At 38.8% G+C, this 16,444-nt stretch overlaps 1 protein-coding gene across 1 annotated transcript; it reads left to right on the top strand.

The window, feature by feature from the left end:
- The first annotated feature begins 1,292 nt into the window (after nucleotides 1-1,292).
- Nucleotides 1,293-8,084, top strand: LOC129372834 (potassium voltage-gated channel subfamily A member 2). Its single transcript, XM_055050364.1, has 2 exons — nucleotides 1,293-1,964; nucleotides 2,736-8,084. Exon 2 carries the CDS (start codon nucleotides 2,873-2,875, stop codon nucleotides 4,367-4,369), a length of 1,497 nt encoding a protein of 498 aa, XP_054906339.1. The 5' UTR covers nucleotides 1,293-1,964; nucleotides 2,736-2,872; the 3' UTR covers nucleotides 4,370-8,084.
- The last annotated feature ends 8,360 nt before the right edge of the window (nucleotides 8,085-16,444 follow it).

Raw genomic sequence — 16,444 nt, 5'->3', positions numbered from 1 at the left:
CTGTCACAGGGCAACACAGACAAACAGGACAAACAACCATAGAAAAAAAAATCATAGAATAGTATTTAAATATTTACAAAAAACTCACAATTGAATACACAGTCTATGTCTTTTTAAAAACAAATATAAATAAATCCTGGAAGCAAATGTATTTTTGACAGTTCTAATGTCCATCTCACATTGCCAAATGTTTTTACATCTATGTGTGATTAAGTACCTAAAAGATTTTGAATGCAGCAAGAATTTGATTTTAATTCCAAACAGCCACCTAATGCAGCACAAGCTGGGTTAGAGCCCACTGTAACAGGTCCCAGGCTAATAAATAATGATTGCCCTGTTATCAAGAACCAAGAAAAGTGATTAAGAGATTCTAAAAAGAATCTGCTTCTGTGGTAGCAGCAGACCAGATGGACACTGTGGCAAGGTTGGCACCCAGGATGGTCTCAAGTCTGCCAAGTGTAACATTGGAAAGGCTTGCACAAATCATCATGCTGCCTCTCCCATCCCCCATCCTTCTTCTCTGAGGGATTCCCATTGACCTCTGTGGTCATTTCAGGACAGTGTGTATACCTTCTCTATGCAAGCATCAACTGTGATGGAAGCATTGGCAGTGTAATAAATTCATTTCTTCTTTTGGAATATAGCCAGATGCACTGATGGAGGATTTGCTCTATTTTTGTCCCCCCCTCCCATTCATTATTTATGGAGTTTGTTGCCGGGAAAGATTACAACATTCACTGTTATGAACAAGTAGATGAAGAATTGGAAGTTGTTACCTCAGAGCACACAAGGAAACGTGATAAAAGTTTCAAATTTACATTGGGTCTGTCTTCCAATCAGAACATGTCTGTGTTAATAGTCTTGGTTCAAGAAAACTGTGTTTAAAATTATGCTTTTTTTTAGGCTTCAGTGACCAACATAAGCGCCTCATGTCTACTGCAGAAAGGGTGGTGTTGCTATAGTGCGCCTCTTCCCTGCTCCATCACCAGCACCTATTTTGGTATGCAGAGCAGTGCCCGACTGCAGGTTGGACGGAGCTTCATACAGTAACCAGTAAATAACTCAACGCCCAAGCCGGGCTAGAGGGATATTTCACCCACAACTGTTTCCATCACTTAATAAAAATTTCACCTCCCACCGTGCTGACATGTGCTTAAGCGTTAGGGGTCGCTTCATGTGTGCGCATGGGGCGCTGGCTTAGTGAAATTGCATAATCTTCAAACCCACTATGACTTTCATGCATGTCGATTCAAGTCAGTGTCTGAAGACGCCGCTCTGCCCACCATGTAGACTAAAAGGAGGCTCTCAGCAGCGTCTCCTTTCTCCGAGCGTTGGAGCTTCAACTACAGAGAATCTTATGGAAATGATGGCATATGTGGCGCAAAACTGCCCCAAAAAGAAAACAACATATTTATGTGGGTGACGCAAGAAAAAAAAAAGACTTGTTGCTGATGCTTCCCATTTGAAGAAGATCAACACTTAGAACACGCATCCACCTATTTTCTGAGGACGTTATCTCTAGGTGTCTGCTAGAGACAGACGCTACCTCCGCAGCCACCGGCTCGTCACAGAGTCGCTCCGGTGCGGAGGAAAGCAGTGGAACAAAGATCATTCTGCTGATCCCAGCACCTTCGGCTAATAAGGGAAGCACCGACACCTCCTTGGACGTCTCCCTCCGCCCTTATTTTGCCAATCGCCACCCGGCGACTCGCTACCCGGAGGAGAAGAGTCGGGGAGGGGAAGCCGAGGACACACCCGCGCATACTGTACGCGGTGTACACGGCAAGGATGCTGCAGACAACATGAGGTGAATATCATCGACTGTCCCGAATCGGAAATTCATTTCCCCCCCCACCTGCACTGGAGACAGAAGACCCGTTTGCCGCAGCTGATTATAGATATCTACCTCCCTGTCACCAGCGGGAGCATCCAGCCTCACCCTGAGACGAAAAAGATGTCTGTAGGTATGTATGAGATCAAGATAAAGCGGCTTTCATCCGTCTCCTCGATTCTGAGCATAAATCTTATCGCACTGTAATTCATGTTTGGATTTGCACCTCCCAAGGCATTATTACCACACCTGTAATTTTTGTTGCATGACATTATTTTGCAAAACCATGCCTTCACCTGAGAGAGGTAGGAATGCAGATATAGATGCATTTTTTTTTCTCTCTGAGAGCCAATTTCCTTTTGTGGGTAAATTATTTATAGATGTTTTTGAATATTTCAGTATCGGGCACCATTTCAAGACAAAAATGTTCCACCAAAAACAAAAGTCAGATCATATAACCAGCTGCAAATCTTTTCCTTTAATCTCTTTTTGTCTTCTGATGGCACAATACATTTAAACATATTTTTTATGTTTAGACGGAAGATATCTGAGGAAGGGTGAAGTCTGGATTTAGTGTCTGCTGCATTACCATTACATGTAGCAATTCAGTTCAACAGATATAGATGTTGCAGCAAATGCGTCTTGATTTGGGAGCTTTGCAAGTTTTTAAAAATTATTTTAGCCCATGGTTTTATCTGCATTGATGTTATATACATGTAAAGCGAGCTGCTTTTTTGAATGTTAATCAGTGAGACTGTTAGAATTATTTTCCATTTTCTATTTGATCTTCAAGCTGAAAAAAGTTTTTGATTTCTCTGAGCTAAGCAGAAGGATTTATTAAATGCTGAATCATTTCTCAGGTTTCTCTGACCTTGCCACTTTTCTCTGTTTGTCCTACCGCCAGTCAGATCCTAGGTGACATCCTGTGGCCTTCAGGTCTTCACTCTGTTGAGTCCCTACCCTCTCCTGGCCCCCACCTGCAGTTCTCCAGGCTGCAGGACCCAGACATCCTGAAAGGTGCAGGCCACCTCGTCCTGCAGAATGACTGTTGCCACAGGCGACCCCTCTGACGAAGCAGCTGCACATCCAGGGCACCCCCTGGACTACGACCCAGAGGCTGACCATGAATGCTGTGAGAGGGTGGTCATTAACATCTCAGGGCTGCGCTTTGAGACACAACTCAAAACCCTCTCTCAGTTCCCCGAAACTCTGCTGGGGGATCCCAAAAAGAGGATGCGCTACTTTGACCCACTAAGGAACGAGTACTTTTTTGACAGAAACAGACCGAGCTTTGATGCTATATTGTATTATTACCAATCAGGAGGTCGATTGAGAAGGCCGGTCAATGTCACTCTTGATATTTTTTCAGAAGAGATTCGCTTTTATGAGCTTGGGGAGGAGGCCATTGAGATGTTCAGAGAAGATGAAGGTTTCATCAAGGAGGAGGAACGTCCTCTTCCTGACAACGAGTTCCAAAGACAGGTGTGGCTTCTCTTTGAGTACCCAGAAAGCTCAGGTCCTGCTAGGATTATTGCCATAATTTCTGTCATGGTCATCCTGATATCTATTGTCAGTTTCTGTTTGGAGACTCTCCCAATATTCCGCAATGATGAGGATGAAATGCATAAGTCCCATGCTCAAATTTTTTCACCTGAGACTAACTCTACAATAATCAGCTACACATCCACCTACTTCACTGACCCCTTCTTTGTTCTAGAAACTCTCTGCATTATATGGTTCTCCTTTGAGTTTTTAGTGCGTTTCTTTGCCTGCCCAAGCAAAGCAGGCTTTTTTGGTAACATAATGAACATTATTGATATTGTTGCCATCATTCCTTACTTTATCACTCTTGGCACCGAGTTGGCAGATAGAGCAGAGGATGGTCAGCCAGGTCAGCAAGCCATGTCTTTAGCCATTCTCAGGGTTATCCGCTTGGTACGAGTCTTCAGGATCTTCAAGTTGTCCCGTCACTCCAAGGGGCTTCAGATTTTAGGTCAAACCCTTAAAGCCAGTATGAGAGAGCTCGGCCTCCTCATTTTCTTCCTCTTCATAGGGGTCATCCTGTTTTCCAGTGCAGTTTATTTTGCTGAAGCAGATGAGCCTGAGTCACAGTTTGAGAGCATCCCGGATGCATTTTGGTGGGCTGTGGTGTCAATGACAACAGTCGGCTATGGCGATATGGTTCCGACTACAATTGGAGGCAAGATAGTGGGCTCCCTCTGTGCCATTGCAGGTGTGCTGACCATTGCATTGCCAGTGCCTGTCATTGTGTCCAACTTCAACTACTTCTATCACCGCGAGACTGAAGGCGAAGAGCAGGCTCAGTATCTGCAGGTTAATGTACCCAAAGCTGATTCAGGCGAGGAGCTAAAGAAGAGTCGGAGTGGCTCCACCATCAGCAAATCTGACTACATGGAGATTCAGGAGGCTGTGAACAACAGCAATGAAGACTTTCAGGAGGAGAACCTTAAAACAGCCAACTGCACACTCGCCAACACAAACTATGTAAACATCACCAAGATGCTCACAGATGTGTAACCTGCATATGTTTCTCCCCATCACAGTGGGAAAAAATAAAACTGTACTGCCAGATGGGACAGAAATGCACCCTACTACAACAAATGTGATAGAAAAATCAAGGCAATAGAAAACAGAATGTCAATGACGATTGAGTGAAAAATATTCCAAATGCCATGTCTTTCCTTTGCACCGATCAAGTCTTCACTTTTCATTATGTTCCCTTTAAAACTCCTAAAACAATTTCTGCAGTTCTAAGATTTGAATTTCTGCATGGAGTTGTCTTTGTGTGATCAGCTACTCCAAAAAATTGACAAAACCTAAAACTGTCCTTCTCACCACTGTAGCCAACAGTTCCACACAATGACAAGAAACTGAAAAAAAGCAAACTCCCCGCTATTGACCGGTGTCCCTTTAGCTGTCATTTCACATGGCACACAGCTCTGTCGGGCTTTCTGAAGAGTCTGTTGTGTTTTACATATGCTACTTCTTGGAGCAAAGAAATAAAACTGCCATATGCTTTAACATTTAGAAAAAAAGGGGGATGTGTGAGCATTAATCAAGCCCACTCCAAATGGCCCGTGGATGATTTGCAACGATGCTGGTGGTTAAGTACACCATGTTATTTGAAGGATGTATGATAGCCATCAGCTTTTAGCTTATGGTTTGACACCCTTTCCTCTAGTAGACATCAGTATCTGATGAATGACTGACAATGGCCTTGAATTTTCACTGCTTTGGTCTTATATGTACTCTATGTATTGCAATGCAAGCTTCCCCACCTCCATTCACCCAAACTTGTCTTACTGCAGAGCTTTGAGACATCTTGAATGTTTCTTCCTGTTTAGTATTTCACTGTTTCACTTTTACAGAGCTTATCCATATAGATAGGTAACTTAACTGTGACTTAGCTGATATCCAATAGATAGGTAGGAAGAAAACATAGTCAGTAGATTACTGCATGATATTTTTATCTCAATGAGAAGTTCCACTTGGTTTTCAACTGCCACTTGCTTCACCTGGTCACTGTATATTTGTCTGTACACTGCCTTCTGTAGAAATCCACACTTTTAAAAGGATGCCTGCAGATAGCTATTAACCTAGAACTGTAAGTTTGAGAACTTTTGACTTATTAATAATAAGGTCATTTTCTACATGTAAAAAGATGCTTATCAATATTTACATTCCATCCAGAAGACATTGCCATTTTGCCAGGTTGCTGTAATCTGAGCTGTGGGTAGGTAAACGTAAACTCATACCCTGCTTTTGGATGTTGATCTCAGCCTCAGTGATCAAAGTTTTGCAATTGTGTCTGTTTCACAGATTCATCTAATTGTGTCCTTGTTATCAAAATAGCAACTTGTAGGGAAATGTGTGTTGGAAAAATGCTTTAACTGCCTTTTGTCTGGGTTTACGCTTTTCACCTAGTGTTGCATGACTAAAACATTTCTAGCATGCATGTAAGCGAAAACAGGAGGCCTCTAAGAGACTAAAATAAAATATTGCAATAGATATATTTCTTTCTTAAATGTAAAACAATATATCTTTATAGCCAGATCACATAATACAGCATACATACGCTTTTATCAGAGATCTTAAGCCCTCAAAAATAAGCATGAGCTTTTCCATCTTGGCTATTTCTAACAATATTAATCGTTCCTTTCAGAGTGCCAAAGACTCACTCTCGCTAGGCATCTTCGTAAGTTTTCTAGTCAAAGTAGTTCTTAGGAAAATTGACATATGACCTGTATCTTAACCATAATTTTAGAATGCTTTGTTTTTAAACTGCCCTCTATAAAGTAGGTATTTACCAGTAGGTTGAACTTTCAGCTGTAAACAATAAGCTTACATTTTTACCCTAAACATTTTATGAACATTGGACTGATATAATGTCAGTGATGTCCCACTGTCTCCTCAGAAAACTCTGATGCCAGAAGCTCAATATATCTTTGAAAGTTGGCATTAGACGTGAATTAAGTTCTCAGATTGCATACAGCTAAAACTTTCCACAGTTCGCTCAACACTGCCAAGGTAACGATCAAAGGCAGTAACATTAATATGGAAGGTGATAATTAGCAGCAGTGTAGCAGACATCGTCTGACCTACATATGGTCTGACTTTGCCCTTGTGTCTCTTGGCTCTGCTTTTTCTCACAGATGTCCAATACAGTTACAAAAGGTTGTTGCTTAAGAGAAGGTGTGTAGCAAGAATTGTGTTGATGAATTTTGTGAATGCAAGGGTTTCCTTTTAGATATTACAGTCTCAATCTAGAGTGGCAAAATATTCCAGTGTCATCGCTGCCAGTATGTGCTCAGGATGCATCGTCCAACTGCCTGACATGAGGCTTCCTAAGTCGTCTCTCTGTCCAAACTGTGGGTTTTTAGAAACTTTTTTACGTAAGTAATTTCCTGGGTAGTCTAAGGTAAATTGAGATGTTAAATTACTACTATCTCAAGGTAGAATAACTTAAGTAGCTTTTTTTTTTAGCAATACACCCATTCTACATATGTGGACCACTCTTTGTGAAAATATGCATGACTGTTTAACTACTTATTTTCATAAAGCTCTTTCATCCAGTTATGATTTTTTCTCCTGCATACCAATGTGGACGTGCTAATGCACAGAGAGCAGTAATGTACCCATGTCACAGGGAGAGAGAAGAACCTCTGAATGTCAGCATCATAGTCTGGTTCTACAGCTGCATTTATGCAACCGGATATCTTTGTCTTTGTGGAAAAACTCACAGTCTGACCAAAAATATTTGTCTATGCATGCAAATGCATCATATTTTTCTGTCTTCATTTGTTTTGTGTTTGGCTCTTATGATAAATGTTAGCATCTTAACATTTATCTTTAATGTAATAGGTGTGTTACTGTGTTTTAGTCTAACTCACTGTAGCAACTCATGCACTGGAGACCACAACATGGTAACTGAACATCCACTACTGTTTCTTCTTAAAGCACAAATGGAGCTGACTTTAAGAATATAAGTTCCTACCCACAGAGGGACCCACCAGCAAATCCCACTCCATGAGCGGAGTGTCTGACAGTGAATACGTTGAGAGATCTATGCAGAGGTTGATTTTTAGCTGGCCGCTTTCAAGGAAATAGAACGTTTGAGTTCAGATTTCCTTTAATGTTTTATCTGCCACTAGTTTCATGATGGTTTAAAAAGCTGTTGAAAGAAAACCCTATGCTTGTTAGCTAAAGAAGAAATATTAACTCCCTGAGTTTTGGTTTGTTTGAACTGCCATGTCAGCCCTCTGCAGCAGGCCCCCAGATATCTCAACAATATAAGACACAAAATGATCAATATGCAAACTGTGTGCAAGTGTGTGTTTAAGAATCAGTGTCTTTCTTTCTCTTTTACACCCAGAGCCTGATAGTGTGGCATCCATTAAAACAACTTGTACAGCTATTCACTTCACTTCTGCTCTGCTGTACAGAAGCCTAAAACATCCGACAATGCTGATACAGTGGATAATGATTTTTCTTTCTGTGAAATGAAATGTGGAACAATATTGTAAATATTCATAAAGAAGAATGGAGAAGAAACACATGTACTACATATTGTATGTAATGTTTGGATTCAAAAGTAGTATTACCTGCACTTTACAACAAAAAGGACAATCTATGGACAAGAAAACATGTAAAATAAGAAATGCGTATACTTCCAAATACTCATAACCCTGAAAAAGTAATATCAATAATGAAGCCAATAATTATTCAACTGAAACTGTGTTTGGTGTGTTTATTGTGTGTATGGTTTTGCAGCTTGCATAGACAGATACAGAGGTGTTTTTACAACGTTTCGCCATCCTTTCTTCCATCACATTCCAATGTCTGTGAGGTATTTGGTCTGCGAATGATTTGACTATCTAAAATTAGCCCACGGGCGTATTTGCTGATACAAAATGCCACAAATCTATCAAAGCTCCATTTGTTGTTATTTTTAGGGTAGTCAGCGTCTTTGTAGCCACAGGCATTGTAGAGGACATTTTCAAATGCCTCCTGGTATCTTCAGATTCTTCCTCCCTTTAAGTGCATGCTATACGCTCCCTGCAGTTTAAAAGAAAGAGCAGGGTGTTCTATTAATAGCAGTTTTTATTAGAGAATGAGAGAGAAGGAAAAGAAAGAGGAGGAGACAAAAAGAAGGTGGAATAAAAGATGCTATTGTAAAAAGATTGTTGAAGATTCCTTTACTTGAACTTGTGGTTCATCCAGCTACAAGGCACAGCTGGAAAGAACTGGAGAAATATAAATATTCTTATTCTTAAAAATATTTTTTTGTGTCAGGAAAAAACATTGAAGAAGAGAATATAATGCTTGATCATAAGGTTGTTAAACTCATGGGATAATAATGCATGTAGATTGTAGTTAGCATGAGTGCATCCTTTTCATCTGATTTACACCATCTGTAGTCAACTTGTGGTTAACTTCAGCTCTGCGTTGTGAGCAGGAACACTGAGCCTCGGTTCTGTGTAGCTTCAGCTCTGCTGTAGTCATTAGTCTTGCTTTGATTTAGTGGTACTGTGTAACACTCCACAGCTCCACTTTGCAGGAACCAGGGCAATCATTGAGAGACAGATGGGACCTAGCAAGGAATGCGGTTCTGGTGCAGGTGGCCACGGCTATGTACAGTGCAGTTGTTGTTATTGTTAGAGAGGAGTGAGTGCCTATGTGTTGTTTATTAGCAGCATGCCCACAGGAACACAGCTGAGGAGTCCTACAGGCTTGCACTGTACTTACCAGCGTGTAATTAGCAAGAGAGCACTGTGGGACCTGGAGCTTATCCAACAGGACTGCCCTGGCATCAGAGAACAACCTGCCGTTGGGAGGTGCACCTTCAAATCCTGCCCTGGTTTAGTGAGAGTGCAAAACTACTTTAATAAGGAGGAGCAGATATCCTGAGCACACTGTCACAGTCACTTTGCTTAGGAGTTTGACTGAAGGCAAAAACTTAACATAAGTGAACATTGTTTTATAGGTTTACCTAAATGCTAAGGGATGAAGTGAGAAAGAGCAAAGAAATGCTGCCCTCTAGAGGTATCATGGCAGAAGTGGTGACACAGTTGCTCAGACTTTAGTGAACGAGAAACTTAATCCTTTAAAGTGTCTGGTATAGATATTTACCAGACTCATTTCTCCTATGAAAATATAGTAAACATGTGATATTTGTTTGCTAATATCTGTTATTCAGTGTAGTATTGTAACCGTGTGAGGACTGGACATGAAGTTTGTGTGAATACTTTATTTTTAAACATGTTTGTCAAGTACAGCCCACAGTTTCTTGATGAATTGAGATCTGAGCAATTCTGAGACCAAATCAACACATGACATTTGCTGTTTTTCCAAATCCTTTCTGAACCATTTTTCTTTTGAATTAGGGCACATTGTCTTGTTGAACAAGGGGACAGCCATCAGGTCATAGTAATTCCTAATCCAAAGTTTGTATCAGTATATAACAGCAGCACAAGAGTCAGTTATAAATCAGTAAAAATTACAGGTTTAGTGATGAAAAAGTCAGTTTTATTAGTTTTAAAAATATTTGATTCTATGTTTTAGACAGTAGATAAGAAATTTCTTCACTTTGTAAACCCTTCTAATTACCCATTATTTTCACTCATCCTCCTGTTTGACTAAAACCTTGACTGGACATCAGAGAGCTTTGGAAATTCACTCATGAGAGATAAAACCCTTTTCTGAAAACAGAAAAAAATGTAGCACTTATTGATGCACTTAGGAAACCTGGAAAACCTGGGAAAATTGATTATTTAAGTCTAATTAGAAGACACTCGCTCATTAATCTGACCAGGTTCATATTTTATGAACAAACATGTTTCTCAGCACGAAAAAAAAAGAGAAATGAATTATCTATGTAATCTATGAAATATTTATATTCACTATATATAGAACTAATCAAATATAGATAAACTTTTAACAAAAAGTAGGGAGAGGTTTGCTTGGATAAATATATCTGATACTATTGAAAGGCCTGTTTATTTTTATTTACATGTTGCCACTTTTGTAAGAAGCATTTTGGGGGCTTACAATAAAAAACTTGCCAAATCCCATGAGCAGCAGCTGCTTGGTGGGAGAGTGCATGTGATAGCATGAACATGGCTTGTCATCAGTGGAGGTAATGTAAATGCAGCCGACGATTTCAAGACAGATTGTTCCAATAGAGGCAAACCCATATAACCTTGTCTTGGGGAAAAAACTATGTTCTCCGTTAATGCTCAACATCACAGAGCAGAGATTTTACAAGGACTGGACTGGAGAGGATAGATCGACCCGCCTGCAGTCCTCACCTCAATTCACTGAACACTTGTGGGATCAGCTCGACTGTGTCAGAGTGACCAACAACACCACACTGATCAGAAGCAGAATAAGGTGTATAATATTGCTTAGAGTGAATTTGAACATGAGCATGATCCACATACTTAACTCTGCTATATACTGCAAGTTACTTAGATATAAAAACTTTAATAATCTTGATCTAACAGAAAATGCAATGGAAGGACCTTTAAAACCCATCAATTAGAATATTAGTGAAAGTTAATTTGAGTGTAAATAGAGGGATAGAATTCCTGTTTCGGAAAAATTGTAAGGAAAACTTTTGATCATAAAATTAACAAATAAAAAAATAAATAAAGAACAATTAGAGAAGATGTTGGTGGACAGACACCATCATAGATGTGAGATGAAAAGCTTTGCTAACTTACTAACTAGAAAAAAAGAATAGTAGAGGCTTTAAGATACTTTAAAAAAAGTTTAACCTGTTATCAGCTGAAAACATATTTTAAACACTTAATTTATTATTTAGAAAACTTTCCCCTTCTCCCCGTTGCTGTTGCATTTTTATAATTGTATGCCTTTTTAAACCATTGGATCATGAGAAAATTGGCATTAATGTCATTATTCATTCACAAATACATCAATCATTAGGTTCTGGGTTTTTTCTGTATAATTATTGACTACTGTGTAGTTATTTCCAATGATGAATATATATTAATCTGAGAAATATACATAGATGTTCTTGATTTTTAAATGTTCTCATCTATACATTAAATTGACTGGCAAATGAAATGTGCCAGTATTTAGGTGATAAAATATTGACCTATTCTTCCAGGCCAGTATTTTATTTTTTGTCTGTACCTGAATCTCTGAATCATCATGTGAGAAACTGGAGCTACGTGTCTGCTGACAAAAGGTTTCCAGGGTGGAGCTTTTATGTCAGGCATTAGAAACGAAGCAGTTAAGCAGCTTGCCTTCATTCATAATTCATGTTGGATCAAAGAAACTGATTCACTTTAAACCGCATATAGGTAAACAAAGACTTAAAATAACAAATGGATGCAGTTTTGATCTTGTGGAATTGAGCAACATTGTTCTAAGTAGTGAAAATTGAGGTCAGCCTAAAGGGTGAACGTTTCTACCAGATGTTATAAAGGGAACAAAGGCAGCTGCAACACATGGCACACAACAATTGCAACAAATGCCAGCAATGCTCCTCTTGATAAGCTGATACCCAGTGCTTAGAGTTGAATACCTGTCTGTCTGTCTCCAACAACATGGTAGCAACCAGGGCTTTCCAGCACCACTGAGTCAAACACACTGAGGTATCCAATTCCTGTACATACCAACGCCTAGAGGCTGAACAAAGCAACCAGAGACCTCACAAGGATTTAGCCCCTCTGTTTAGAGCAGAAATATTTTATAAGTCAAGAAGAAATGCTACTCCAGGAGACTGTATTAGCACTGAAGAACTGCATTATGGGTATTGTGTGGGTTTTAGTGCTGCATGTCACTGATAAGACCCACATTGGTCCCTAAGACAAGCTGAGGCTGAATTAAGTGGAAGATGAAGGTGATTATAATCATTTAAATAAAGGGATATATGAATGACTAAGTTCACTTTAGGAACATTAACCAAAATAGTGTTTTTAATTGCACTATAATATTGTGTTGTAATAGCAGCAGTCCTACAGAAAAGGATACAGCCAGGTGCTTTGTAAGAGTTAAAACCTAAAAAGAAAATCAGACAATGTCGGCATCACACAAAACTTTAAGTGAAACATTATTTATTTTATCCAATATCAAAGACTTTAGAAACTTGGTAGTCTTGGTAAACTTTTGAAAGTAAATGTCAAAAAAGAAAGAATGAAAGAAGGAAAAAAACAATATAAAGATGCTCAGTAAATAAATGAAACAAATCAGAATGGCAAAATAGTTCTGAATTTGTATTTGCAAAAATCTATTTGTTGGCTTCATGTCAGTAAATTTTCACTTTATTTCTCTCCTCTTTGCATTTCTAGCTGAATAATTGTAACCTCATGTCTTTCCAACCAAGCCTTAACTTCAACACTGGATATGGATGTTTATACATTTTTCAGACAATGCCACTAATGGAGCAACTACCACCATTAACTTCATTAACTTGTTACTTTTCTGTAACATAAAATGTTCTCTGTATTAGTGCTTGTTTTTTTTTTGTTGTTGTTGTTTTTTTTAATCGAAGTTTACATTTACCTTCGAGTAAGTCCTTGGGCATAAAAACCCAATGAGCAAAACTCAGTTTCTAGTTTTTTGACAATAATAGGGGTCTACCTAAAAAGATTTGGAACAAAATAGCTGCGCAATGTGTGCTTGGGTTTTAGTGCTGCATGCCATATATAAATTTAGAGAGTAATTCAATACAAATACATATGTTAAGTTTTCATTCATAAAAAATAAAATGTGTAATTTTTTTCATTCCACATTGCAACGTACACTTTGTGTTGACTTATCATATAAAATCTCAGAAAATACATTGAAGTTTAGGGTTACAGCTCAAAAATGTTGAAAAAAAAATAGAAATAAAGGCTGTGACTATTTTGCTGGGCAGTGTGTGCCTGATTCACATTTGTGCAGATTTTTGATCACTCTTATTTTGTATGGGGTCAAATTATTTTACTTCATTGATAAACTAGCTGACAGTATAACATTATTCATGTAGTTGCTATGAAAGAATTATACAAAAACATTCACAAATTAGATTTTTAGGGTGTCACTTTAAGATCAAAAGTAAATAGTTGAGCATATACAATGACCACTTGACGCAATTAATTAAAACACATCTTTAGGTGTGTAACGTTTACAGTAAGGACTTGAACGTTTGTTGCCATTTTGAGTTAAGCTGTGAAATTACATACAAAAATACATCACTGGCACAACTACATGTTGCATGAATGAAAACAGATGAAAGCTTATTACAAGTGAAGGTGAAGGTGTGTCTGTGAAAACTCAACCCACAAAGGCCCCATTCTGTCCTTTGGGCTCCAGTGACTTTCAGTAAACTCTACATGGACAGTAGAAAGGGCAGAGAGGTGAAAACATAGAGAAACGCTGGCACATGACCAGTGAATCCTACACACAACTGTGAAATATGATAGAGAGGCCAAACAAGAGCACCTGACAAGAAGACGGATCAGTTCAGGACTTTACCAGCATTGAGAAAAATGAGCCCCATGCTGCACAAACTCAGGCTGACTTGTTCATTACCCTGGTGAAGGACAGACGACTCCCAATCAGCACTTGCACAGATCTACCACAGAGTCCCCCAATGTCTTGATGTAACTGTTACTGAGTTGTGATATTGTTATAACCCAAGGTGCATGTCCTGCTGTAAAGAACATAAATAAGACACTGGCACAGATGTGCAGTGACAGGACTTGTTTTGTTTGTGTGTTAACTGAGACTTATCCAAGTGACTGGAACCTTGTTGTGGTGAAAAACATCTGTCCTGTCTGTGGCGTGTGTAACTGTAACTGCCCTGCATCCTGCCAAAACGTCCCGTTTTAAAGAGATTTGTCATCGCTCCTTAAGACTCTGCCGTCGCCTGGTCACTGAATTAATCTGAGAGGATGGGTAAGCGGCTGCAGCCAAGCTCCCGTCACCGCAGCACAATGAGGTGAAGGTTTTCTTTGTTTTATCCTGAGAATGCCATAGTAGGAATAATTTTTCAGTGTTGTTGATTTCAATGTTTGTGTTGTTGCAAAAATTCTTAATGTTGCATTGTTATTTAAAGCTCAATGAAGTATCGCTTTATTTGACCTTCAAAATTTAAATCAGCCAATATTACGTAGCTTGTTCTTTGAATTTAACATGTTTCGTTTGCTTCGAGACAGGGCTAAAAGAAAGACTTGGATGAAGCTGAGGGTTTGGATGACCATAACACTAGCAGTCATGGAACATCCCTGTCCAGCGGTAAGAAATGTTGTTAAACTGGCTGGGGTATTCATAATGACTGTTTAATTGTTATCGAGCAGACATTGTTAACAGCCAAACAATACACCACTGGATTTTTTTTATTTTTATTATTAATCAAGTGAGTTTGAACATGTAAATACTTTTGTGTCAAATGTTCAGCTTCATGTTCTGCTATCAGCTTGTTGTGTATTGCTATATTATCTGATCTGCCATATCAGACCAGATAAGCACTTATCTTTTGCTAAGTAAGGAGAAAATTGATCTGGATATCTGAGTTAAGTCTGTATGATTTTGTTTACGGTATATGTCCATGTGGGTGATCTGCAGAGCTGATTTCCTGTGTTATATAATACTCTTAGTAAAGTCATCCTTTCCCACACAGGCGGCTCCATCAATGACACGCCAGATTCTCAGACCATAATTAAAACATTTTACTTATAAAAATAAAAATATTTAGTATAATAAAATGTTCATAGTTATTCCAGATTTATGGATGACTCCATCCATCCAGCCATTGTCTTCTCAAAGATAAGTCCAGAAATGAAATGCTGGCAAGTCTCCCCAACAGCACCCTGTAGCTCGCTTCAGGGTTTGTAAGACATTTTCAGGCCAAAAGTTTTATTTGGTTCCTCTGGGAAAACTTCTGGGTCTGTCCCGGGGTCTCCTCCTTGTGGGACGTGGTTCCATCCAGGACAATAGAACTCTAAAGCTTTCCTGCAGTGGAAAGAAACTAACTTTGGCCACTCAGTGACGACTTATTGGTGAACCTCTCTAAATCAGGAAGAGCAGGGTCAGCCTTTAACTGACCTTTAACTAACTCTTAGGACATGAGGAAAGGTTACTGGCTTGCTTCTTTCAAAAATCAGGAAGCCTCCTTCACTAAGTGTGACAGCTTACATAAAGTAAAAGTTGGACACTGATTAGATCACATGTGTCAAACTCAAGGCCCGGGGGCCAAATCCGGCCCGCCAAAGCTTTTTATGTGGCCCTCCACAGTGTAGACTACACTATTTAATTACACTAAGTGTAATTAAATATTATATTATCAATCATATCAATGCAGTTTTTATTTGTTTACTGCCAATTTACATCAATAAATCCCTCCTGTTTCTTGAGAATTTAGTTGATGTATGATTATAGTTCATGATTTATACAGCGAGTAAATAAACAGTCACATTTATTATTAGTTCCTGAAGGACTGAAAAGATCTTCAATAATATTATGTAATTTTAAGAATTTATTGACATATTGACAGTTTCTGAACAGGTTTTATCAACACATTCTGGCACAACCGGCCCTTTAAGAGCCTTCATGATCTTGATTTGGCCCAAAACTTAATTGAGTTTGACACACCTGGATTAGATGTTATTATATTTGAAGAAGCTTTATTTTTTATTTTCAGAAAATATGTTCTTATTTGATATGCTTTAAGTTTCATTTAACATTTTACTGCTATGTCCATTCATTTGTTGTCATGGGGTAATTCACCTACATGTGGTCTATGTTTTATTTTTGCTCCTATACAGTTGTTCTGTTAGGTTTTCCTTTTGCACGACACAGCACATCAATGAATTTGCTAGAGCTCCTGAAATTAACTACAACTTGTTTTCATTTTTTTATTTTTATGTTTTTTTTCCAAATATATAATAAATATCTAACAAACCAACTAGACATCTTGATGGCAAAATTGTGACCAGCCCTCTCGTTGCAATGACACTTCCTGTGAGTCATAAGAGTAAATTCTAGCGCACTTTACACATGATGTTAGGTAATACACCGTTACTGAGTCCATGACGCTCCCAGAGAGAGAACATGTTTTTTTTATGATCGCACCTTGTCACGTTA

Source organism: Poeciliopsis prolifica, unplaced genomic scaffold, assembly GCF_027474105.1.
Source record: "Poeciliopsis prolifica strain line A6 unplaced genomic scaffold, Auburn_PproV2 SCAFFOLD030, whole genome shotgun sequence".
NCBI classification, from domain to species: Eukaryota; Metazoa; Chordata; class Actinopteri; order Cyprinodontiformes; family Poeciliidae; genus Poeciliopsis; species Poeciliopsis prolifica.
Note: the sequence above shows the minus strand (reverse complement) of the source record. Positions and strands in the feature narration are given on the sequence as shown.

Bases quoted from the DNA above. Each gene is read 5' to 3' on its own strand.
- LOC129372834 (XM_055050364.1), top strand. From the start codon at position 2,873: ATGACTGTTGCCACAGGCGACCCCTCTGACGAAGCAGCTGCACATCCA.